Source organism: Python bivittatus, unplaced genomic scaffold, assembly GCF_059951505.1.
Source record: "Python bivittatus isolate LINGU-HERP-01145 unplaced genomic scaffold, Pbiv_v1 ctg000080_np1212, whole genome shotgun sequence".
Lineage (NCBI taxonomy): Eukaryota > Metazoa > Chordata > Lepidosauria > Squamata > Pythonidae > Python > Python bivittatus.
This window is the reverse complement of record NW_028277035.1, coordinates 59,942,561-59,969,091: the sequence shown is the minus strand read 5'-3', so window position 1 is coordinate 59,969,091 and position 26,531 is coordinate 59,942,561. Positions and strand designations below refer to the sequence as shown.

Sequence of the window (26,531 nt, the reverse complement as noted above, 5' to 3'; positions counted from 1 at the left end):
TGCTCTAGAAAGCTAAAAAGAGCTTAACTTGGCTAGCCAATCAAACCAACATAGAAAACTTTTTAAAAATGCTGTATTGAACTTAGGTATGAATTGGCACTCTTTGCATGTTACCTCTTGATCATGAATCTTCATCTTCAGAGATGTTCAGTATGAACAGGATAACAAAGCATTCTTGGCATGCTTATGAAGTTTTGAACTTAACAAGCCAAACCAACCTTGTATTAGTACTCTTTGGATTTACATTTAATATCAGAAGATGATCAACATATTTGGGAACTGATGATGCACAATAGTGCTTTCACATATGTATACATTTCTGTGATATTTTTAGCATTTTCACTCACCTGATTCCTTGCAATCTATATCCAACTACAATAGTCAGATAAAGTTTGAAAATCTTTAGAACCATAAACCTACAGTATTGTGACCTACTGTGCCATCTGTTTCCACTATGTCTGATTAATAAAGAGATACTGGTTAAACAACACACAAAACAGTGTATTGTGTCAAGTCTTGAATACATTGAGTGAACTTTCAGTCTCTTGCAAAAAGTAACTGGAATTTTACATTAGTAAATGGTAGAACTTCCTTTAGCAGTAGTGACTTCAAATGTTTTTCTGTCTTTTGACCAGTTTTACACATTTGCTCGGAATGATTTTGACTGATCAATTGTTTCGTCTCACAGATATTTTTTAATTGTTTTGTACAAACTGTTCACTTCAGGCCATGCCACAACACTTCATTTGGGTTAAGGTCAGGGCTTTGATTCAGCCATTCCAAACCTGACATTTCCTCTTGTTCAGCCATTTTATTGTAGACTGACTTTTGTGTTTAGGATTGTCATGCTGCATGATCCATATTTGTTTAAGCTTCAGGTCATGCTTAGATACACTGACATTCTCCTGTACAATTTGCTTCTACAATCTAGAATATATTGTACAAAGATGTGCAGGTCCTGAAGTTGCAATGCAGCCCAGAATTATGATATTCTCACCCCCATGCTTCATGTTTAGGATGAGATTCTTTTGTTGGATGCAATCTTTTGTTTTATCAAAACATGGTATTTATTATTAATGCCAAATACCATTTTTCCACTTTTTCCCTCATCTGTCATGGAGCTTTGATCCAATAGCCTGCTGGGTCATCCAGATGATCTTTGGCAAATCTGAGACAAACAGCGACGTGGTTTATGGAGAGCAGTGGTTTCTTTCTTAGTATCTTCCTGTCCATATCACTCTTATTCAGAGATTTCTGTATGGTGGCCTCAGGACACTGACATAAGCCAATGCAATCCTGTTCTGTTGCCCTGAAGTTGTACACTTTGCTATTGGAGATATTTTGATAGATGGCCATTCCTGGGAAGAATAACAGTGGTATTACATGTTTCTGTTTGTATTCTTTATTTCCTTGACTCTGGATTGATGGGAGCCATGGTTTTGATCATGGTTTTATAACCATTTCCAGCTTTGTGACAATTCTTTGTCTTCACTCTTGATTGGGACATGATTCTGTTCTACAGATCTTTATTGTGAAGAGCAGACTGTGACCATGGCAACTAATGTGATTTTCTTTTATAGAGATGGCCCCCTCAAACACACATGATTGTCTTCTCATTGATTGGAATATCTAACTCAATTTACTTCCTTAAGAGAGCTGATTACCCTGGGGCTTCACTTTTTCCAAAAAAGATGGTGAATGTTAGTTCCATGTGTTCAATAAAGGCATGATACAATACACTGGTATTGTGTATACACTGGGGTTGGGTGTCATTTAACCAAAATCTCTTAATCTCTTAATAAGCCATGGATGGACCTCGGATCACACTATAGGTCAAAGGTTTATAATCCTTCCATACTATAAATCCATCCATATGAAATTCAACTTCCCCATAGCAGAGATTCTTAATGTATAATCATACTGTGAGCAAAGCAGGCTTTTTATTCTTTTGTCTGCCGTAGTCTGTAGGATTCAGCATTTCCTTAGCAATGCAATTTGCGTTGTGCTTCATTAGAGCCCAAGTATACCCTGTCTGACCCAATTTGGTCAGTGACTGAGCCTGGATACATAATTGGCCAAGTGTAAAGTGGCTAGTCTGTCGAAGTCAGACTGATGGAGAGTGGTGGCCCATGGGAGCAATGGTGGATTAATCCCACTGCAACATAGGTTGTGCACAGGTTTAAAAAGTTCCATGTGGAATCTCTGTTTACTGTGAGCATACTTCAGGTGCTGCTCAGGAATTGGGAAAACACTCCCATGATGCTTGTTAGTGCCTAAGAGATGTACTGCTTGACAACCATTGGCAATTTTGTTCAGAAATTGACATTGATTGATCAAAATTGGAGTAAATCCATTGTCTTGGAGAGTTCTGTATTGTTGGCCAAGCCAACAATTAGCACTGTTATTCCTGGCAGTGAAAAGCATGATGTCCAAGGATGGGACTGACATTGTTGAGCCTGCCAAGGAAAATCTCATGACAGGATTGAGACTGTGGCTGATGCTGGAGAAGGAAAGCCTGCTGGACCTCCTGGCCACTGCCACCTGAACATAGCCTAATCTCTTCACTTCTACCTGGCATTTCCATAACCCAGATATTTCTCTCTTATAAGGGGGGATCACCACAAATGATTTGATTTTTCCTGTTTATATTTGGGCACGTAAGCTGGCAAGCACAAATACTTGCTTAGTCCCAAAGGCTTTAGCCAATGTGTAACTGGTGTAAAGTTGGATTGCCAAGGCTTTATCCAGGAGTTTTTATCCATTGCTTTGTTTCATGTTACAGTGGATCCCCCCCCCCCCCCCCACGACATGAGCAAAGTCTCCAAGCTGAAACCTGAAGTGCTCATATTCTATACTCCTTATGGGCCAACAGTATGGTGGTGATATGCGGTCTGCTGGCTCCTCTGGGCTGCTATCACCACCACCTGTAGGCTTGGATTCAGAAAGGGGCAGATTTTTCTCCTGATCATTGCCCCCAATCTCTGAATTGCTAATGGAGGAGAGTGGGCTGATTGGGTGAAGAGTTAGCTGCATCTCATCTCTTTGTACTGGGGGGGGGGCACTTTAATTCAATCCTCTGCTGCAGGAGGGGATAAGCATATTGCTAAAAATATCTAACTGGGGCTGGTGATGGATGATTGGGGTGCTTAATGACAAGCATCTTGCTTAAAAAGGGGAAAAAAGGATACAATTTAATGTGTGTGTGTATCTAGCAAGGCATCATAACAGTGCTGCTATTGCCAAGGTTATGCCTTGTTATGGCTACTGCCACAATACCTAACTTCAAAAAATTAATTCCTCCAAATTAGCAAACAGGCTTGGCTTTATTTGATGTGGGGTTGGGGGAGATGTCCTTTCAAATTCATAAGGGAGTTCATTTGAAAATCAAGGGAATGGGAGAATTCACACTTTCATCTCCTTACCAGTTCCATTATACTGCTTTGAAACTGTCATTTACAATAAGAGCAGACTTCAGCTAAGTCTTCAGTGATTTTTTAGTTTGGAGGTGGGCAATCAGGTGTACTTATCTCCAGCAACAGGGAAAGCTGCAGTGAGTCACAATCCAGTTATCAGGTCCTTAATAGCAACCTTAAGCCTCCTTTCTTAGTCTCTCATTGGTAGCAATCAGATTAGAATGTCTTCCTTACAGTGTTATGGGCTGCATAAATCCACATTGCTTCACTTCTAAACTCCAACCACTAGGTCAGTCCATCCAGTCTAAGTCAAGACCATCATCTCCTCCTGTACAGTCTGGAGCAGGAAAATTCAGTAGATAACATTCCAACTATGTGGCTCAGTATAGCATGAAACACTTAAAACAATGTCATTTGAAACACTCCAAAAATATTAGTTTTGTTTCAGGCATAAAACATTCTAGGTTGCTGTGTTGAACTCAAACCATTTTAAACACCTTAGTAGTGGCTACAGCCCACAACACTGCATTGCCTAACTCTGACTTAAATTATAAACAGTTTAAAAGAAAGAATTTCATGGAAAGGAACTTCCCCATCTTTTGTTCTCTTGTGGGATATAGAGAAGGGGGAGATTGCTTGGAATCATGTGAGCCATCTTAAGCCAATAAAGTAGGACTTGCACCAGACAGTTCTTTCCAAAAATGGGTAGTTCCCCATTCCTGAAGAGTCCCTTCCTTCCAGTCTCATCCTATTCAAGTCCTCTGATTCCCATAGAAAGGCTTATTGAGGGATGAAAGGGGAGGGAAATTCTCTTATGTGATGTTTTTGAGGCTCATTGTGCTAACTTTGTTCTCTAATGGGGAGATGGCTTATTGTCAGCTCTTTTTTTCTGTATTCTCAGTGTTCAAGAATGGAATGTATTGTAGTCTGTACGAAGTTGTGGAAAAGACTAGATCGGGAAGTAATTTGGAAGGTTTACTTCAAAAGCTAGAGACAGACAACCTAGTGAGTATAGATTTCTTCTGTAATTTTACTATATGCATATTTGTACTACAGGAAGTTTCAAGACAACTTGGCTTGTACTTTTTGAAACTACAGCATGAACAAAACTTATTTTGCGCTTATACTTTAATCCATTCCTAATTTAAATGTCTTTTTTGTAGGTTATTTTAAAACCGCTTGTAGATGGAGGATATCTCTTGCTGCTTTCTCCTTATCAAATGGCTTCCCCATATGGTATGCAAATGCTATGTCTTTCTTGAACAATTGCTTTTAATGAGTAATATTGCTACCTTATAACTTCTATTTTCTCTTTTATTCCCCTCCCCCTTTATTTTTTAATCAGATAATCGAACAGGAAGGCCTCGTGTTTTGCAGGCATTGTTTCTATTTCGAAAGCCTAGAAATTTAGTGACTTCAGGTAATTTTTTCAGTATTTAATGTGGAGGTATGTCAATTGTTAATTATTGTCGTATTTCTGATACAATAATAGTATTACAAAGTTGCAGATCCAGCCTTGGGTCATAATGTGGATTTTTCATTCTTTAAAATAGGCTGGAGTTCTTATGGCCATGAGTGTTAGTCCAGCAATTTTGGTAACAACTGTGTTACCAAAAGATTACAGCTACAACTGACTTCTCTTAGAACCAGTGTGCATTCACAACATTTGATACTTTGAACACATGATTGAAAAAGCTGATGGTGGTCAAGTCTATGATACTGATAGATTACAGTAAGGAAAGAATATTAATCAAAATATTTTCATATCTTCTCCTATCCCTATCTGAGGCCTGAGAAAAGACAGTTGAAGTGGTGAAATCTTGAAAGAAACAGATCTAACCTAATTAACTCCTATGAACGTCTATGCTTTAAAATGCTGTATTTGCTGTATTAACTTAGCTGTGTCTAATTAATTTGCGTATTGTAAGCCAATCCTATAATTTCTAAAGCAGTTTTCCACCTTATAGAATCAAATCACAGTCAATAATTTCCTGACTGTGTAATTAAAGTGTTTGTGTGATTTCCTTAGAATAAATCTGTAGTAAATTCTTCATCTTGTGAGAAAAGGAAATTACTTCTTAAGGTGGCTAGAATGCAGTGAGTTTTGTGCGGAACATGTAAGGAATTAAATGTTGATGTGTACTAGAAAGGAGAGATCCTGACACTTTCTCCTAGTTCAGTTAGCAAGGGAGAGCGTGTAATCTACAGTCTTAGTTGTTGGTGAAAAGTGAAAGGAGATTGAATCCAGATGGGTTCAGAAGACTGAAAATGTAGAGTTAAAGAGTCTTTTTTGTGCCTTTGAGTCGTTTACTCCTGGTGACTGCCTAGACTAGTCCCTGCAGCTTTCTTGGCAAGATTTTGGAAATGGTTTGCCATTGCCTGTTTCCTAGGGCTGAGAGAGTATGACTGGCCTACCTAAGGTGGGATGAGAACTCACAGTCTCCGGGTTTCTACCCTGATACCTTATCTACACCAATGGCTCTCTGAGTCAAATTTAGTATGTTAAAATACCTTCTAGAATTGAAGTGATAGGCTAAATAGGGCTGAGCACTGAGCATACTATGAGTGATAAATTATCATTATAAATACATAGTACCACATTTTCCACATTGAATTACCATAAGTGTGTAAAAAGAAAATTTTGATATTAACTCCCTAAAATTCTTCAGGTGTCTAGGACAATCTCTCATAATTGTTACCTCACGGTATATTGAAAAGAGGTCCGTATCTTAGCTTCTGCTTTAGTTAACATAACCAGAAATTAAGATGTATGTATTAATCAGTACAAAAGTGTAATTACATAAGAACAAAAGCTTAATGAAATAGTGATATATTTCTTCAGGCTAATACTGCTGGCCACACAGAATCACAGACTGAATCCAGAGCACCAATATAGCCTATCAGTAATATCTATGTAGGAATAAACACCACTGAATTTCCAATATAACCATCTCCTTGTCAGGTTCATCGATCTGTGGGTAGTTTTGCCTGAAGTTTAAATTTTTTTCATATTTGCTATGTTCTAGGCTGATCTACATTGTATTATAGGACACTGCTTAGCAAATTATCTGTGTAACTGAGAAAGTGTTTTAGCTAGTAGTTTCTAAGCAAATATTTCTGTATTGATACCTTTAGTACATCTAGGAATTTATGTATGTATATATGTATGTATGTATGTCTGTATGTAGCCACCCATCTCAACAAGTTACTCTAGGCAATGAGCAGTTGTAAAAACATAAAACAATTAAAAACAGTTATAGCCAATACAAAATAAATATATATACTAGTGCTAAAATATACCAGGGGTTTTTAGGATATTTTTAATGTATGTTTGTATTTTAATTATTTATGGATTTTAGCCACTGTTGGAGGGATTGGTATATTTTTTCTTTTTTGTTATTGTGAGCCGCCCAGAGTCACCCGTTGGGGGAGATGGGCGGCATACAAGTTTAATAATAAATAAATAAATAAGGTTGCCAAGTAAAGTTATTGCCATAGATGTCAATATAGCCAGGAAACAGGGCCCTTAACACACTTGGGGCCCCAGGCCCAGGCACATAACCAGGTCTTCAAGGCCTTACAAAAGGCCAACAGGGTTGAGGTCATCCTAATCTCTGAAGGGAGAATGTTCCAGAGGGCAGGGGCTACAGTGGAGAAGACATGTCTCCTAGTCCCCACCAGCTGACATTCCTTGGCTTACAGTGCCCATAACATGGCCAACCTGCTGAACTGAATTGGACGGGCAGAAATAATTGGGAGAAGACAGTTTCTCAGATAACCTGGTGCCAAGCCATGAAGGTCTTTAAAGATAATAACCAGCATGTCCCTTCCAAAATTGCTTCCAGACTGAATAAGAAAATTACATATAATAAAAACTAACAACAAAACCAGACATTTAAAATTCAGTCTTCCAGTAAAACCAATAACAAATGGTGGTATAAAGAAATAGCAGTCCAATAAACAGTCTATATTGTAAGCAAATTTTTGATGTCAAATGAATTTTTAACCTGCTCCCACACATATAATAAAAAGGGTTGTCAAATTCTTGTTTGAAGTACTAAGTTCACTGTTGAAAAAGCATTTTTTTCCATGTCTGCCATCCTCATTATTCTTACTGATGGACATGTGAGACGTATCTCAGGCTTTTATCTTAAAGTACAAGCAGAACAGGAAAAGATATTGTTCTAAATAATTACAGTAATCCCAAGATAGATCTTGAGTGTGTTATGGTTTCTTCAGTGTAACCTATCTTAGTATGTTTTTAAGGTAAAATTATGAGGGAGGAATGCATGTGTTGACCCCGCTAAGGAAAGGCAGACTGTATAAGTTTATTCAAGGAAAGGCAGAGTGCATTATATTGCTTACTGATCTTTTTTTCCTTTACTTCCTTCCTTCTGTCCCATTCTGAATATAGTGCACAAAAATGATCAGAAAAGTGAGAATACGTTGGTATCGGATGAAACCCATGAGGTTATGCCAGAACTTCCAAGATTTATCCAGTCATTGCATTATGCTTATGTGCATTCTCGTAAAGATCCTAAATCTGAATTAAACACTTTGGTGGAAAAGTATATAAATGACTATTTTAAACGATACAGTAAATATAAAGAATTTATTTTATATCAATATAAAGGAACCTTGGATGAGAAAACATTTCTGTATCCTGGTCCCAAAAATAAATCCCACCTTGAGAGCTGTTTGCATTCCTATATTTTTGGTTCAGAAGCATACCAGATTCCTATTTCTAAAGTGAAGAAAATAATGGATGGCAATCGAAAACCTCAGCAGTTCAGTCCTGTTTCAGATTATGAAGCACTGGAAGAAGAATCTGATTTTACAAGGAGGAAAGCTGGAAAAAGAAATGGATCAAAATGTGAAACTGTAGCTTCCAAAAGAAAGCCTGTTCACTCTGGAGACCGTGATAGAGGAAATATTGAAGATCTGATTAATTTAATTCATTATACAAAGAAAAACGTAGACAGAGAATCTGACTCAGAAGACAATAGAAATGAAAACAGGCGGAAACGAAAATTGGAAAATAAGGGGGGGAGTCCACAAAAACAGTTAAAAATGAACAATACTTTAGAAAACTATGAGGGTAAGAACCTCTGTATTAATTGTAGAGTTTAGAAAAATATAGCTAATTTTTTGTAGCACCTTTTTTGCAGTTTGAATCTTGTAATTGCATAAACTTAATGCAGATGAAAAATCATCCATGTTGAAAGACTGTATTTTACATTCATACAGTTTTTATTGCTTGTATTAGTTATGAGTGCAGCATTTTTGTTGTTACGTGTCTTGGCATTGGGCACATTCTATCAGTTTTGTGGGTACAGAATCTGCAGTGCAGAAGATTTAAGTCGTTGTCATTTACGTAAGTAAAAATCTCCCTTGAGTCAAACCTAATTCCTGTTTATTGCATGGGCAGATTCATGTTGTCTTTTTGGCAGTAATATAGTAGTCTGCAACTGTTGCCTTTTGGAGATATTATTTATTTCCCAGTTTAGTCAACAAACTTGAGATTTCCTGGTGGTCTCTCATGTAAGTACTAGCCCAGGTCTAATCCTGTTTAGATTTTTAAAAATCAGCCAAGCTCACCTGTTCATTAAAAGTAGCCAAGCAAGTTGTTGAGCTTGAGGGTCAGTATACATGTTAGCTGCTGATATTTTATGCAAAGAGCAGATCCATTTTTGCCATTGAAAACTTATTTATGAGGTTCAAAATGTAAAATATAAAAATGTCTTTTCTGGGTGTATCAGATCCATTAATTGATTAATGGATAGTAGAAAGTTTTAGGCATAATATTTTGTTTTTCTGTCCATTTCTATCCCTCCCCCAGCAGGATTTCTTGATGACAGAGCACCAGAATCACTTCTTTCAGTGATAGCAGATCTTGGTGGACGTGATACTGATTTGAGACAACAGAATGTTGCTGATCCTCCTATTGCTGACCTATCTGGTGTTTTGAAACTACTTTCGGAAGTGCTTATTACAGATTTTCAAGCGCCAAGATTGATTAAACAGGCTTCATTAGAAAATTATTCAAGGCAAACGGTTGAGTACAATCTCATTCCACCAAAGATCAAGGAAGAACCTGAGCTTCCTAATACTACACATGAAAATACTCAATTCAAGGATCCCCAAAGCCCAGTCAAGCTAGAAAAGAGTGCACCATGTTTGCCTAATTCTCTTGATGTCTCCAGTACTGAAACAGATCCAGATCATATACTACATTTAAAAGTAAGAATGTTTCTGTTTTGAAGAAATTAAACCTGTTGCAATTTAACTGCAAGAGCAATCAAAAACTCTTATACGGTTAACAGAATTGGAGGACAGATTAGTGAAGCCAAGGATAATTGGGTATTATGAAGCTTTGCTATCCTGAGCAATTGTGTTTGTTACACTTGTTATGTGGGAAAATCTAACTCGAGTCTGAAGAACAGCTTAGTGACATAGCTCTTTTTCCATGTAATTATATGTGTATGTGTGTGCCTTCAAGTCAGTGTTAACTACTGGCAACTGCCTCAACTAGCCCCTGCAGTTTTGCCATTGCCTGCTTCCTAGGGCTGAGAGTGAGTGACTGGCCCAAGGTCACCCAGCTGGCTTTGTGCCTAAGGTAGGAATATAAGTCATGGTCTTCTGGTTTCTAGCCTGATGTCTTAATCACTACACTAAACTGGCTCTCCATATAATTATATGGCATTGTAGATATTGTACCATTGAGCCTCTTGTTACTACTTCAGTCTTGGAGCCCTAGGTAGATAAAAAATATTCTTGTTCCTTTTGGTGGAGACTTCTTTTTCTTTGGCAAAAGCAGCTCACCATAAGTGGCAGTTCTTTATTATTTTTTCTCCCCACCATCTGAGAGGCAGGCAGGAAGGTAGACTAGAAGACTTGACTGCTAAAACAACGTACCTGGAGAGTCTTTATTCTGATAGCAAGGGAAGAAGCTGGAGAGTTTCCATTGCAGTTTGGAAAAACAGCTTTCCAGTGCTCAAAATGGAGGCATTTGTAGGTAAGCTTAGGTACCTAAGAGAAATCAGACTGATGCAAAAATAGGACAACATTAGGGCAGAATTCCTTTAGGGAGGGGTATAGTTGTGAATTGAACATAGCTAAGGTTAGGCAGATCTGTGAAAGACTTCTGTCCAAAATCCTGGTGATTCACTGCCAATCATGTAGATAAGTACTGAACTAGATGATTCAATAACTCAGTATAAAGCACTTCCTGTGTTCTTATGACCCTTGCAGCTCCATGTGGCTTGAGTGCTTAGTGTATTGAATATATTTGCACCAGGATTGCCAGGAATAGGTTTAAAATAGTAAGCATCTACAGAGGAGGTAACAAAATAGGCACAAGTTTGACTAGGGCTGGTTATCTGTTTTGCTGTGTTTGTCATCTAATGGCAATTTGACAGTTGAAGATGAGGTTTTTTTCTTGTACTGTTTGTGGCTAATGTTGATTTGTTGACTGTGCAGTCTGTAATGGGGAGAGGGCATAATCATTCCTTCACTAGAAGAGATCAAGAGATTAAATTGATCTTGGGAGCCTGGGAAGAGCTGCTTCCTCTAGGATATTTTCTTTCCAGCTGAAATTAAATACTTCCAATTGAAATAATTGTTTCTTACACTGCAGCCTTGAAATAACTGTTAAAAAAAAGTATTGCTGCAACTATCATCAGTCTGCAATCTTGAGAGTTGCTTTTCTTTTCTCTCTGAAAGTGATTTTTGCAATATTAACATACTGTGAGTAAAGCAGTTACTTCAACTTGTAGTTATAGTTGTACCTGAATTTCCTGAAAGTAAGAGCCCCAGTAAATACAGATAGGGATATATTACATTAGTGGTTAATCAGTGATTTAAAATTAATATAGAACAAAAATGTTTTACTTTCTGAAGACTTGATATTGAAATGATCAAAGTTAACACTGGTAACATTTACACACACACACACACTCTTACCATATGTTAACATTAATATATATAAAACTATATAATTAACAATTGAAATACTATGTATTTATTTAGGAAACAAGCACAGGAAGCATAAGCAGCTTTGATGGTTGTACCAGTCCCTGTTCTAGCACACCTCTTGAACAGAATTATCATAGGCAGCATTCCAACTCAAACAGTGCTGAGGCAACTGAAATACATTGGAAACTGATTCCCATCACAGGTGAGTAATAGGATAGGTATACAGTTTAAATCTTTGTATCTTTCGGATATCGAGTTGTAAATACCACGGAGGGATACGGAATGTTTTTAACAGCATATTTTTACCCTCAGGCTATTCAGCTAGTTCATGACAGTTTACAACAGACTGATCTCCACTTCTGCTAGTGGAGACTGTATTTTGAGTCCTTTGTTTATATTGTTTGTACTTTAAGACATGTTTTTAAATATACCATTATGCATTTAGCTAGGGTGCTCTGTAATACACAGTTGAGATGGAACATTAGAATTCTATGGCTGAGGAAGAGACTCAGGTTATGAATCTGTCCTTTCATGTATTAATGCAGGAATAGCTAACTTCTGTGTTTGATGTAATACATTGTCTAGATAGTTTGGGGGTTAATAATTGTATTTTGATTTTATTTTCTTGCTGTAGGATGATCAGCTATAGCATAAAGCAGTGTTATATAGTAACAAGAGCCATCATGAGTGCATGTGCAACTAGGAACATATAGAACTTATAAAAAATGAAAAAAAAATACAGTTTCTGGGGGAGTGGTTGTTTTATTCTGCAGTAAAAAGAAACTGGGTTATGTGGCATGTTAAAGACTAACACGTTTAATTATTTTCCTTAAGAGTGAAACTAAACACGTTTCTACTACTGGTGGAGCAATTTTTGATAGAATCTTTGAGCTTAATTGGCTGGATTTAGTCTACAGGTTACCAATTAGCCTTTGTGATCTAAATCACTACATATCATACCAGTTGTACTTATTTAAGATAACAGGAGGACTTTGCAGAACATTTAGAGAGAAATTCTGTTCCAATAATGTTGTACAGACTATATTGAACTCAGAATTGCCAAAAGAAACTTTTGGCTCTAAAAATCTTTAAGAATGAGATTTCTCTCATTGACAGTTTATCTTAACTTTTATTTTGATTTCCAGACCTATATAAGATCATGGTTATGCTAGTTTATGGAAGGAAGAGTTATATGAATTCTTCTGAGGCTAATTTCTCAAGGGTTCTTTTTGAAATGCAATTTGTTCAATAGGATGCCTTTTTTTATAGCCGCATCGCATTAATTTATTTGAAGCCCAGTTTTCTTCTAAAATGCTGTATTACTACTAAGAGATAGAACTTAACAGCATTGTATTATGCTATTTCTGGATCTACTTGCTTTTGGTGGTAATTTCCATATTTATTTTTATGGTCTTAATGAAAACTGTATGATCTCTGTGTCTTTTTCAATGAAGAATGTGAAATTGTTGAAATAATATGGGTATGGAAGCAGCAGTAGCATGGTTGGGTAGCTCAAGCCTCTAGTACACCAAAAATGATTAACATGGGAATTTCCAGTCTGCTGGTTCTTGCAGTGTTTATAGATATAATCAATTCTGGAATTAAAATCTTCTCTTGAAAGAAAAGACAATTCCATGAGATCCAAAGATACTCAAAATTAATAACATTACTTTTATATTCTCTAACGTGGGCTAATTATTTAAATTGGTTTATAGAACAAAAAGTGTGAAAGGATGTACTTTATATATATTGAGAAACTCTAAACTTGCTAACTGCTGCTCTCCCTCAGGAGGGGTAGGAAGAGTTCCTGAGGATCAACTGAGAAAGCATGGAGATAACCAAACAGGTGAGAAGGATGGCCTTTACTGCATATGCCCCTTGCTATCCAGGTAGCTGAAAAAGAAGCCTTTTCTCAGCATTAAATTTTCAGAAGACAGAAAGCCAACTGAACCGTTTTACACATAATTGGGGAAATTAATCCACTGAAGCAAGTATATTCGGAGTTTGAAACTTGAGAAATGCAGCCCATTTAAAGTACCCACACATGTATGGCATGTCTCTTCATTGTAGGAGTTGTAATGGTCCTGTGTAGGAAAGTATTTGTAGCTGCATAGTTTTTGGAGATCATTTGGGGGTTGTAAAGGGCTTTAGTACATATAGAAATAGAGATACATTATGTGTTTTAAATGCTATTTGTTATTCTAAAATAAATATTTCATGATTCTTTTTTTTAATTTTCTAGAAAAAAATAGGAGAGGCTTTCACATTTCTGTTCTCACCTATTTAGTTTTGTAGATGTCCTTCTAACATTTGCATGTGGATAAACTTCTAGAATGGAAACAAATCTGCTTAAGGAAGTACTCTTGCAAACCCAAGGGGCAGACTGGACTGTTTCTCATTGCAGTGGTAAATAAATATTTGGCAGTTTATTGCTGTCACTTGGGAAACACTTCTATTTGCATAAAATAACTGTTTTTAGTCATAATATGGGAAGAAATAAACTATAGATGTTTCTTGCTTACCTGTTTGCATTTTGAGGAAGAAGCAATTTTTTATTTCATTTACACAGTGGAAATAACTAGTTTGTCACTGACATTCACACATTTGTGACATTTGGAAATAACAAGGTAGCAAATTATTCAAATATGTATACAAAACACTTTACATTTTTAATCACCCCCAACACTAGAATTTGGTTCTTACTATGTTATCACAATTAGGAGTTTATACTAATAACCTAGCATATAATATAAGGGATCCCTTGAATTAATTCTGTTAAAATTTTGAAAACTTGCTGAAGTCTTTCACTTTTTTTTTCTTTTAATAAGAACTTGATTAAGTTATAAAAGGTTAAAAGTTATATGAATTCTTCTGAGGCTAATTTCTCAAGGGTTAAGATAAAAGCAAACAAGAACTAATAGAGTAGCAGAGAACAAGAGCATTAGAAATGAATACAAAAGTGATGGAAAGTAAAGGGAAGAAAGGAAAAATTACAAAAAGAATGACTCCTGACTTCTTATATAGCAGATATAGATAAATCATATAATAACCTCTTACCCTAAAACTACATCTTAACGTACATATTTTGTATAACCTATTATTTTAACTAATCATCAAATTCATATATCATAATTTCATTTTTTTTCTGTCTCCTGCAAAAAGTCCAAAAGGGGCTTCCAGTTGGCATTAAATTTAGTCACTGTTTTTTCTCTAAGCAAAGCTGTCAATTTTGCCATCGGCTAACTCCATCATCTTCGCTATCCATTCTTCCTTTGTGGGTAGTGTTGAGTCTTTCTACCTTTGAGCGTATAAAAGTCTAGCTGAAGTTATCATATATAAAAACGAAGGTCCACGAGCTTTTTCCAATTGTTTATCCCAAAAGGAAAGTCTCTGGTTTTAACTGTATATTAACCTTTAAAATCTTCTGAAGTAATATATGAATTTGGATCCAGAATTTTTTAGCCTTATTACATGTCCACCAAAGATGATAAAAAATCCCTTCTTGTTGTTCGCATTTCCAACATATGTTTGAAATCCTTTGTACATTTTTGATAATCTTTCTGGTGACAAATACCATCTATACATCATTTTATAGAAATACTCCTTCAAATTATAACACAGTGTAAATTTTGACCCTTTCATCCACATATTTTCCCATTCCATTTGTATATTATGTCCAAAATTTTTAGCCCATTTTATCATACAGTCTTTAACTTGTTCATCTTCTGTTTCAAATCTCAACAAAAGCTTATACATTTTAGCAATAGGATGTTCATCATTGGTACACAATTCAGTTTCAAAAACAGCTTTTTTTTGTTCAAAATATCTTTTTATCAACTTTACATCTTTCTCCAAGTTGTACATATGAAAACCAGTGGCATGAATGTCCTTGAGATGTCACAACCTCTGTTGATTTTATTTTGATTTTTCTTTGATGAATATCAAGGATATCGCCATAAGTTAACCATTTCTGCTTAGTTACCATTTCTTTCCTATAAAATGCTTCTTGTGGAGATAACCATAGGGGTATTCTTGGACATAATCTAAGGTTTATATCTATTCCAAATTCTCAAAATGACATGTCTAATAAAGTGATTCTTAAAATTCACGTTAACCTTAACTTTATCATACCATAAATAGCTGTGCCACTCAATTCGTGTCCTTTCACATTCAATAATTTGCTATTTCTCAGCCACACCATACTCTCAACCAAATCAAAGAACAAGTGGCAAAGTACAGTTTGAAATCAGGCAAGGCTTAACCTCCTCTTTCTTTAGCATCTTGCAATACCTTATATTTAACTCGTGGTTTTTTATCTTGCCAGATAAATTTAGTTATATTCGTCTGCCATTGCTTAAATGGTAAATCCATAATCACGATTGGTATTGTCTGAAACAAAAATAGCATCCTAGATAAAACATTCATTTTTATCACAGAGATTCTTCCCAACAGTGATAGTTGTAATTTCTCCCATCTTAACATATCTTTCTTAATTTCATTGCATGTCTTAAAATAATTATTCTGGAACAACGTACAATTCGTATTTGTCAAATTAACATTCAAATATTTTACCTTTTTTTCAATCTTAAAACCTGTTTTATTCATCAGTTCTATTTGGTCTCGTATCGTCATCTTTTTTGTTAGCATATTTGTCTTGTTTATTAACCTTTAAATCCAGCTAGTGCACCAAATTCCTTTAACTTTCTCATTAGTATTTCTATCCCTTTCAGAGGATCTTCTAGCACCAACACTAGATCATGTGCAAAGGCTCTCAATTTATATGTCTCTTTCTTGATTTTAACTCCCATTATCCCCTCATCTTGTTTTATATCTCTATTAAAAACTTCCAAGACCAAGATAAACAAAAGTGGGGATGGTGGACATCCTTATCTTGTACCTTTTTGTATCTCATATGGTTTTGTTAACTTTCCATTGACAATAATTTGTGCTTTCTGTGATATATAAATTGATTTAACTGATGTTATAAAATTCTCACCAAAGTCCATATCTTCTAAAATTTTAAACAGGAAAGGTCAATTAAGATTATCAAAAGCTTTCTCTGTATCCAAAAAGATCAATGCTGCTTGTTTTTCATTATGGTGTTCCAGATATTCTATAATATCCAGTACTGTTCTAACATTATCTTTTAATTGTCTCTTAGGTAAAAATCCACTTTTATCTTCATGAACAAAGTCTTGTAAAATTATTTTTAGTCTATTTGCCAAAATTGTTGTGAATAATTTATAATCATTATTTAGTAATGATATTGGTCTGTAATTTTTGGTTAGGTTTAAGTCCTGTCCCTCTTTGGGTATTAATGTAATATTAGCTTCTTTCCAAGACTGTGGCATCCCATCTCCTTGTAAAATAGAATTCATTGTATTTTGAAGTGGCTATAAAATTTCATCCTGGAAACATTTATAGTAAGACCCTGGTAGTCCATCTGGCCTGGGTGCTTTTCCCAATTTAATCTTTTTTATAGCTTCTAAAAGTTCCATTATTGTTATAGGTCCGTTCATTGTTTGTCTTTGTACATTGGTAAATTGTGGTAAGTTTTGCAATTTTAGATACTCGTCTATTTTTCCCAGAGAAATGTCTTGCCTTTTATACAAATTGGAATAATACTGATGAAAAGTCTTTCACTTTTTTTCTGTACACTAGATCACACTAATGATAAAGTATATTGTATAGAAAACAATTTCATGATCTTGGTAAATTATATATATTGTGCTGACGGTTCACTTAAAACTATATTTTTAGCAACAACTTTTTTGTGGAGTTTTTAGATTTCATATCACATTGGCCTTTTCTCACCGAAGTCCAGGCATAAACCATAAAAGAATGTGATTTGTCCTGGAACTTTAGAAAAAGAAAATCCTTCCTGGATTGGGCCAGTGCTCGCTCGCTCGCTCGCTCAGTCAGTCAATCAATCAATCATGCATTAGCCAGTCAGGTGCATTTAAGAGTCTCACAAGCAAGGAGAAGAGAGCAATTGCTTCCTCTCTTGTTCCCCAGTATCTGATATTTAAAGTATGCTGCCAGTGCTCCTGGAGATAGCAAGCATCCTTCAAGACTAGCAGCCAATTGTTAGCCTGATCCTACATGAATATGTTCAGTTCCCCTTTACATTGATGACCATTACCAAATCTGAGAGTGAATTGCAGTTTAACTCTGCTTTGAATAAAGAAATACTTCCTTTTATCTGTCCTGAATATCTCTGCATTTAGATTTAATGAATAATTACAAATTCTAAGTTTATGAGGAGGGAGAAAATCTTATTTTGATCCTCATATGGACATCTAGACATATCTTCCTTTCTACCTACTTCTGCTCTAAGAAATGCTATGGTCTATTTTGTATAAGAACTATTCTCATCTTCATGTCTACCTAATCTTTTTAATTGCTCTTCTTTGCACCTTTTTGAGCTCTACAATATCTTTCTTCAGATGTGCTGTTTGGAATCGTACATAATATTTTGTGTGGTTTCACCATAGACTTACATAAGAGTGTTACTGTCTTAAACATTTACTGTATTTTTGGTTTGTAATGACTCCAAGCCTGGAGTTGTTTTACTGATAATACCCACACTCTAGGATAACGTTTTCTTTAAGTTATCTGCCATTACTCCAGCATACCTTCCCTGATCAGTCACTGCCAACCGAGATCCATTATGCCATTATTTGTATATTTGTGAAGTTTGGAATGTTTCTGTGTATGTGTATGCATGTTTGTGTGTGTCAATATGCATCACTTTGCAGTTATTTGTCTATCTTTGTCATGTTGAGGCCTACTTGCTCAGCTTGAAGAGATGTTTTGGACTTCTTTGCATTCCTTTTTTAGTTTTACTACTGAAAATGGTTTGGTATCAGCAGATTGGCCACTGCTCATTAACTGGAGGTTAATGATGCACAAATTAAAATATATGAGTCCCAATACTTAAACATCTTTGTGATTTGAAAATTGTTTTTTATTATTATTATTTTTATTTAAAGACAGCTACCAATCCATGACAGCACCTGTCCCTATTCTGCGGCTGCTGAGTTTGCTCGGGGTTTTGGTGTGGAACTTGGTTGAAGGCTTGTTTAAAATCATCCCTGTTTTCATGCTTGCTGTTACCCTCAAGAAAATCTAGAAGATTGTTAATACAAGAGGAGCCGGTTTAGTGTAGTGCTTAAAGGCAATGGACTAGGAGTGGGAAGACCTGAATTCACCCATAGGTACAAAAGCCATCTCTCTCTCAGCCCCAGATGGGAAATCCAAAAAAACAAAACAAAAAACCAACATTTTAGAAAGTGGTACTGGCAAACCACTTCCAAAAATGTTGCCAGTAAAACTGCATGTACCTGTCCATAAAGTCACCATTCAGGATTGACTTAAAAGACTTTAACAGCAGTAGTAAGAGGCTCAATTGTGCTGAAACCAGCTTGGTTTCAGCAGTTTTTTTTTTAAACTGAGTATATAATTTTGTACATTTCTCCTTGATCCATTTTGGCCTCCTTAACTCTTAATTTATTTTCTTTACTAATCTGTTGACTATTTGTAAGTGTGCCTTTTGAGGTAAAACTTGGTCATGCTGCTGGGTGGATAAAAATGAATTATTTAAATCAAATTTTGAAAATTTAAATCAGATTTAAATTTTTCCTTAAAGTGTTTTGTAAAAAAAAATGATCACAGCTTAAAACATAATTGTGAACTAATTTCAAATAATATATTATTATGCTTGCTAATATGAAAATGGGAGATAAATTCATAGTTCTGGTAATTTGACTTCTCTAAAAATACAAAGAATTCATAATTATGTTAAAAGAAGATAAGTGGTTAGAGAATTAAAATGATAAGGGAGAACCATTTAAATGCTGGTGATGATTGTCCTAGGACATCATGCAAAAAGATACTTAAATGTCCAAAGCAATTAATTGAATTGGAGTTGGCTCAACTCTCAACTTCATAGCTGTGCAACTTCAGACTTGGTATACTAAGTATCATTCCTTTTTGATTGGGGGAGTGATAGTATGTTTTCATTACTAAATTGCTTTGGTTTTAGCATAGACACAGCAGTAATTCTGTGGAATAGTCCGTTCTATCTGTGAATTCTAATATGTGAGACAGTGCTATTGTTGACGTTGAGAACAGCACTCTCTTAAGTATGCCTTTCCCTGTGCTTTGTAAAAAGATTGTGTCTTGAGATACCTGCATGCCATTGGTTGTTTTCATTCCATTGTATTTCTGTAACGTTTGTTATCTAGCATTAAATATTCAAACACCTGGTTTTGCTCAAAAGCTCCTGGCATTTGCATTCAAGCACTTTCACAGTCTTCCCTTTGATTTTTCTGGCATATGCCTTTACTTTTGTGGCCCTGTGGTATTTTTCATTTACTCCATCTATTTCTAGATCTCTACTTTCTCCTTTTAAACAATCAGAATAATTGTCACTCTCTTATTATAAAAATGGTGCTTTCTATTGGCTTCTCATCCTGCCAGAATTAGTTTAATTACTTCTTTGCCATCATTTTGATATCAAGCATCATCAGTTTGAGTCTTTCCTGGTTCAACATTTTGTGTAGACTGACTTATCCCAAAAGTATTTCAGTGCCTCATAAACCTTAAGCCCTTCCTTATGACACCATTATCATCTATATATTGAGATTGTTCATGTCTGCATATCTAATTGGCTTCATGCATGGAACTGAGAGCATTTTGAAGAAAACTGCTTTGGTATCCTGTCCTGAATTTGGCTCCTCAGATGGCATAACTACTTCTCATAATTGATGACATTTGCACCATGTGTACTGGCTCCTCTGTGACAATATGTACTAGACAATCCGGCGGTCTGTAATATTAGCAACCCTCATACCAGGTAGGCAAATTCCAATTTGGCCTGCAAATTTTCATTGCATGCTATCTGTGTGAAATCATACAGTATAGGAACAGCTCACTAGGAGCTAATGAGATAGCTTAAGAGTGAGAGGATATGTGTTTTCCCTTCAAAAGCTGGATGTGTTCTAAGAGAAGTTTTCTTCCTTCTTGTAAAGTGACATTGTTCTATACTGATAGTTCATCTTTGTTACTGTTAAAGACCTGTTACACTTGTAGTGGGATGGTAGTATTTCATCCCTGAAGCCCTATTTTACCCCTCCAGGGTGGTTTCCAGAGTTGCTTTTTCAGCCAGGAACTTTCAGAATTGCATACATATAACTTCTGTCCTGTAGGGGTATAGTTTGGAAATCAATACAATATATAAGAGGCCATCACTGGACCCAACCATTTTGGACAATTTTCATCCAATTTCCAACCTCCCCTTTTTAGGAAAATTTGTGGAGAAGGAGGTTGTTCTGCAGCTTCAGAGGACTTGGAAGAAGTGGATTATCTTGAGCCCTTTCAGTTGGGATTCAGGCCTGGGTATGGGACAGAGATGGCATTGATCATACTCTTGGATGACATCTGGTGGGAGCAGGATGGGGGTAGTGCATCCATCCTTGCTCTTCCTAACCTCTCAGCAGCTTTCAATACTGTTGATCATGGTATCCTTCTGGACTGGTTCTGGGAGTGGGGTGTGGGTGACATTGTGTTACATTGGTTCTTCTCCTTCCTCCAGATCAGTTCTAGTTGGTATTGATGAGCAGGGAGAAGTCTAGTCTGTGGCCCCTACTCTCTGCTGTGCCTCAGGACTCAGTACTTTCTCCCCTCCTGTTTAACATTCACATGAAGCTGCTTGGTGAGGTCATCTGCCGGTTTGGGATGAGGTATCATTAGTAAGCTGATGATACTTGGATTTATATCTCCACCCCAGGCATCTGAGTGATGCTGTGGAAATTTTGTCCCAGTGCCTGGAGGCTGTGGGGGCCTGGATGGGATGCAACAGGCTTCAGCTCAGTTGAGCAAGACTTGTTGGCTTTGGGTTTTTGGAACTCCTGGTTCTGGGGATCTTTCATCTTTGTTCTAAATGGGGTGTCACTGCCTCACACAGACCTGGTGTGTAACTCACAGCTCCTGCTCAAAGAGTAGGTGGCAGCCGTGCTGGGAGTGTTTTTGCACAGCTTTGGGTTGTGCACCAGTTGTGACTGTTCCTGGACCAGGAGGCCCTGCTCACTGTCACTCATGCCCTCCTGCCTGGATTACTGCAATGTGCTCTACATGGGGCTGCCCTTGAAGTGCTTTTGAAAGCTCCAGGTGGTGCAGAATGCAGTGACATGGGCAGTAAATGGCATTGGTTATTCAGGGCATTTGACACCACTGCTCCACGAGCTGCATTGGCTATCAGTATGTTTCCAGGTGCATTTCAAGATGCTGGTAGTCACTTTGAAAGCCTTTCATGGTTTGAGGCTGGGTTACTTAAGGGACTGTCTCCCCCCAGTTATTTCTACCTGTCTTATCCAATCCAGCAGGAAGGGTATGCTCTGGGTCCTGTTGGCTAGGGAGTGTTGGCTGGTGGGGCCCCAGAGGAGAGCCCCTTTCTGCTGTGGTGCCTGCCCTCTAGAACACATCCCTCCAGAGATCAAACTGGCCCCAACCCTGCTGGCCTTGTGTAAGGCCTTAAAACCTGATTCTATTCTTGAGCCATGGGCCCTGAGTATGTGAAGGAGCCTGTCTCCTGGTATATTAGTGGCTATTCATGATTTTTCTCTGCTGCTATGTGTTTTGCATATATATTTGTTTTTATTTACTTTTAATGTTGTTAGCTGCCTTACACTTATGACCCTCTCAGTGTCCCCACAGTCACATGATCAAAATTCAGGTGCTTGGCAACTGGCATGTATTTATGACAGTTGCAGCATTCTGGGGTCACGTGATGTGAAGGAATGGTTGGATGAAGGACGCGCTTGAGGAGATAAGCATTCCCTTAGCCTTCAACAGGAGTGTGGGAAGTTTAAGAAGATGAGACTGGCACCACCCTAAGGAATTCACGGTGTTGTGGCTTGCTGGCTTGGGAAGTTAGATGCAGTCTGGAGAGATTGATGTCAGGTTCAGCCCAAAGAACTCCCCAAGACAGCGCAGATACAGTTCTGTTGCGTTTATTAGCTTCCACCTCAAGACAGAATCTCTCCAGACTGAATCCAAGCCAGCAAACCACAACACTCTGAATTCCTTAGGGTGGTGCCAGTCTCATCTTCTTAAACTTCCCATGCTCCTGTTGAGGGCTAAGGGAATGCTTATCTCCTTGAGTGCAGCCTTCATCCAACCATTCCTTCACATGTGATCACCATTTGTGACCTTTCCAGGCAGCTTCCGACAAGCAGTCAATGGGGGAAGCTGGATTGCTTAACAGCTGCAGCAAAAAAGGTTGTAAAATCAGATGCCATTCACTTAACAACTTAATTTCTTAGTGATGGAAGTTCCGGTCCCAGTTGTGGTTGTAAGTCGAGGATTACATGTACACTTAATTCCTGTTCAGGCTTCATCAATTTGGAGAGTTCTACACAGTTGCTCCCTTTTTATATCTCTGACTGACTTCTCCAAACCTTGGATGTAGCCAGTTAAATTGGGAGAATTGAGTTTAAAAGTATGAATTTGTAAAGTCTAAAACATGCCCAAGAAGGTTAGTGGTATGGTGACTAGAAGTAATTGCAGAAGTAATATGAACCTGTTGTGTTCCTCTGGAATGTAAGGCTCTGACTTCCTTCAGGCATTCTTCAGGGGTTTTTTTGGTGCCTTTGAGTCAGTGTTGACTCTTGGCAACTACCTGGGCTAGTCCCTGCAATTTTCTTGGCAAGAGTTTTGGAAATGGTTTGTCCGTGCCTCTTTCCTAGGGTTGAGAGAGAGCGACTAGCCCAAGGTCACCCAGCTGGCTTTGTGCCTCAGACAGGACTAGAACTGACAGTCTCCTCATTTCTAACCTGGTGCCTTAATCACTACATAAAGCTGGCTCTCTTCCTTAGTTTACCTCCTTTAAAGCTACTTATTTTAAAATTTGAAACTTAAAAACTGGGTTCACAAACTAAAACAGGCCTGCTTATAAAGTTAGGCTTTACTTAAAATCTTAAATGTTTGGATTTCAATAGGTTTGAAATCCAAACATATGCTGCTTGTTTTATAAGTAATGTTGATCACTGGATAATTCTCCTCGGTGATTTTTATTCAAAATATATGGATTCTTACCTACTCTCCAAGTCTTTGTTTAGAATTAAGTTCTTCCTGCAGCCATTCAAGCTAGAGCAAGACAGCAAGAGCTGTATGCTTCTGCAGGATGCCCTTCCTTCAACTAATCTCCTGAGTTATGAGTTCCAAGTAATTATCCTTCTTGGCTTCAGTTAATTTTACTGGTTTAATAAAGAAATGAATAAAATGGCATTTACCTTTTCTTTCGCTTCTGGTGCTGTAATGCTTCTCTGCTGGGCTCTTTCATGTTCCTTTCTCTAGATTAGGAAATGTTGTCTAGGCTAGTTGAATGTGTTTTCCTTGCTTCACAGCTATTGTATGGTTTGGAGTGAGTTTGAACAGTAGAGATGAGCAAGCAGTATGCACATCTGAAGCACATACCCCTAATCTAATTGTCCTTTTGGAATTACTGCAGAACAGTAAAATGTTCTAGAGTGTTTTGCATTCTTTGGAGCTTCTAATAATGTGAGTCATGTAACATATATCCAACAAAAGTGAAAAAATCATTTTATTTGCTCTCATTATTAATTTTGCTGCCAGTTTACTGATTATAGTAGAGTATTAAAATGTTGTGTTTCCATTTATCCTTCTCAGACTCATATTGATTAATGCTAGCTTGAGTAACCTATTCTACTACTGGCTGCTGGAAATACATTATGCAGGAATTTGTCACTGATAATTTTATAAGAACATTTAGTTTTGAAATAGATTCATTTCATGATCTGTTAAATTATAAAGGTGAAGGAAAATTTGTTGAAATATGAAAAAAAATATTTACGTGTGGCAAAATGAACTTGATGAAAGCATCTGGAAGCATTTTAATGGAAAATTCCATTTGAATGTTTATATGGTACTGTATATATGTTGGTACTGTATCATATCAGATTTAATGAAGTTTAATAGTATTTATTTTTCCATATAAATATATTGCTTATTGCTATTAAGTGCTACTATTGGGATAGGCCACATGAAATATCCTGAAGGCTTTAGTTCAACCTCTGAGAGTTTTTGATAACGGCATAATTTCCCCCCTGTGGCTCCCTTTGTGGGGAGAGCTACAAAAGCTTCCATTGCTGAGTTACTTTTGGACAACTTCTGAAGGTCTGACAGTACTTTCCATGGGAAATAATGAGTATGACTATTTCCTCTTTCCGTTCTTGCAAATTAACAAAAAGTCACACTTTACCCAGAAAGCTACGGAATCAGCTGTTGACATCATTCAAATTAAATTTGTAGACTTGCCTTTTTTTATTCCTCTGTAAAATAGCCAAAGTAAAATAAATCTTTCATTTCCTTTTCATTCATGGTGCTGAGAAAATGCAAAGAATCTGGTTACTTCATTTCTTTATTCTGTATTTTAAAGAGAGTGCAACTCTTGGCTTGCTGTTAATTTTCTCTTGAAAGTCAGGAATGGAATCCAGTGTTCCAGTTTTATTCCGTCAGGCTCTACTTTTCTATATCTCTCCATTTTTAGCTTCAAGCCACCATTAGCTTGTATTGGAGAAATAGTTTGCACTAATACTAGCTGCTGTTACGTTATGACTCTTTACATATATAGGAGTTGAAAAGAAGAAATGTTTTTAGCTTCCTCTTACATTCTGGGAATGAATATCTGCACTTGTTATTGTAATCTAATAAAGAATGTTGCTTTTTTATTAGTTTTAATTCATTGATTGAATCTGTAAAATTACATACAAAATGCAGCATTTCTAAAAAAAAAAAGAATTAAAAATTTCTGTTTTAAACGTGTTGTATTATATTACAATTGAATTACTTTGATGTAAACCACTTAACAATGGGTTAGATCTGAAAAACAATGAAAAACATTTTTATGTAAATAGCTTCTTATATGATGCATGCCAATTGTAGCAGAACCATATTTAAAATGGCACCTTCTGCATGTGAGAAATAGCCTTGATAAAATGGTACTTATCCCAATGTGCTGCAAATATTAATAATTAAAAACTTTTGTTTACAATTTGGTGCCCATGCAATTTAGAGAGTCTTCTCTAATAAAATACACTGCCCAAAATTATAGATCTATGTAAAAAAAGGTAGATAATGTGTTAGTCTGTTACTTTTAGTTTAAATGGAAAGGAATATTCTGAGAGTTGAGGCTTCAAACGATTCCTCACTTTTTCACTGGTTAAAATGTTGGTGTAGATAAAAGCTCAAAGATAATGTCTGTCTGGATCTTTCCTTAGCCTTTAATTTATTTAGATAAAGTTGTTAATAGAAATAGAATTCTCATATTCTCACCCTCCCCAGTCCTCAAAACTCTTGTAATTATTTTATAATAATTGTTTGAAACTCATTTTCCTTTGATTTGAAGACTCTAATCAGAATGGAGTCTGCTCAATGACAACTTGGTCTCTATTGTTAAATTCTATCAAAAATTATAATAAGGAATCGTGAAAAAAATAATATAATGTACTCTCCTTTACAGAACCATGAGTGACTGAAGAGGTTCTTACTGGTTTGATTTATATTCTTCTGCTATATTTGGAAGCTTTTAGCATTTCTATTTTTATATAACTTCCTTTCCAAAAAGTCTGTATTCTGTATCAGTGGTTTCAGCCTTTCATATATTAGTCACTATCAGAGAATCTGAATCCTACCATGATAGAAACAAAAAGCTTACTTTTTCTCAAGACTAACATTTATATGCTTTCAGGCATATACTTATCATTTACAATAATTTTTAAAGACTTAAAGTCACACCTAAACTTTAATTAAATCCCACTTGTGGTACAGATATCACCAGTTAATACTTTCTGCTCTGTGCTATCTTTAATGTAACGTTTGCACATTTCCAGTAAAGACTAAAAAGATTAGTGAATAGATGCCTAGGGAATACATATAATCTGATTATCCAGTCGAGTGGGTCTTGGAACAGTGGGGAGTTCTGCCAGCCTTTCTCTTGGCCAGTGGATCAGAGTGATCTGCTTGCCAGCAGGAAATTAATGGTTGGTTTCCTGTCGCCATTAGTGACAGAAAACCCAAGCAATTAGGCTGTTACTAGCCAGTTGAACAGGGTCTAGATTTTAT

At 36.5% G+C, this 26,531-nt stretch overlaps 1 protein-coding gene across 5 annotated transcripts in view; it reads left to right on the top strand.

Moving 5' to 3' along the window:
• The window catches only part of TASOR (transcription activation suppressor), a 77,236-nt gene that overhangs the window by 28,699 nt on the left and 22,006 nt on the right, over positions 1 to 26,531 (top strand). For 3 of the 5 annotated variants that reach the window (XM_088134198.1, XM_088134194.1, XM_088134197.1), the window contains exons 11-17: positions 4,315 to 4,418; positions 4,577 to 4,649; positions 4,759 to 4,833; positions 7,828 to 8,511; positions 9,253 to 9,653; positions 11,442 to 11,589; positions 13,177 to 13,233. In XM_088134198.1, coding sequence (XP_087990324.1) covers positions 4,315 to 4,418; positions 4,577 to 4,649; positions 4,759 to 4,833; positions 7,828 to 8,511; positions 9,253 to 9,653; positions 11,442 to 11,589; positions 13,177 to 13,233 — 1,542 coding nt within the window. The remainder of the gene's footprint in view (positions 1 to 4,314; positions 4,419 to 4,576; positions 4,650 to 4,758; positions 4,834 to 7,827; positions 8,512 to 9,252; positions 9,654 to 11,441; positions 11,590 to 13,176; positions 13,234 to 26,531) is intronic. The other 2 variants (XM_088134195.1, XM_088134196.1) reach the window with 2 other exon arrangements.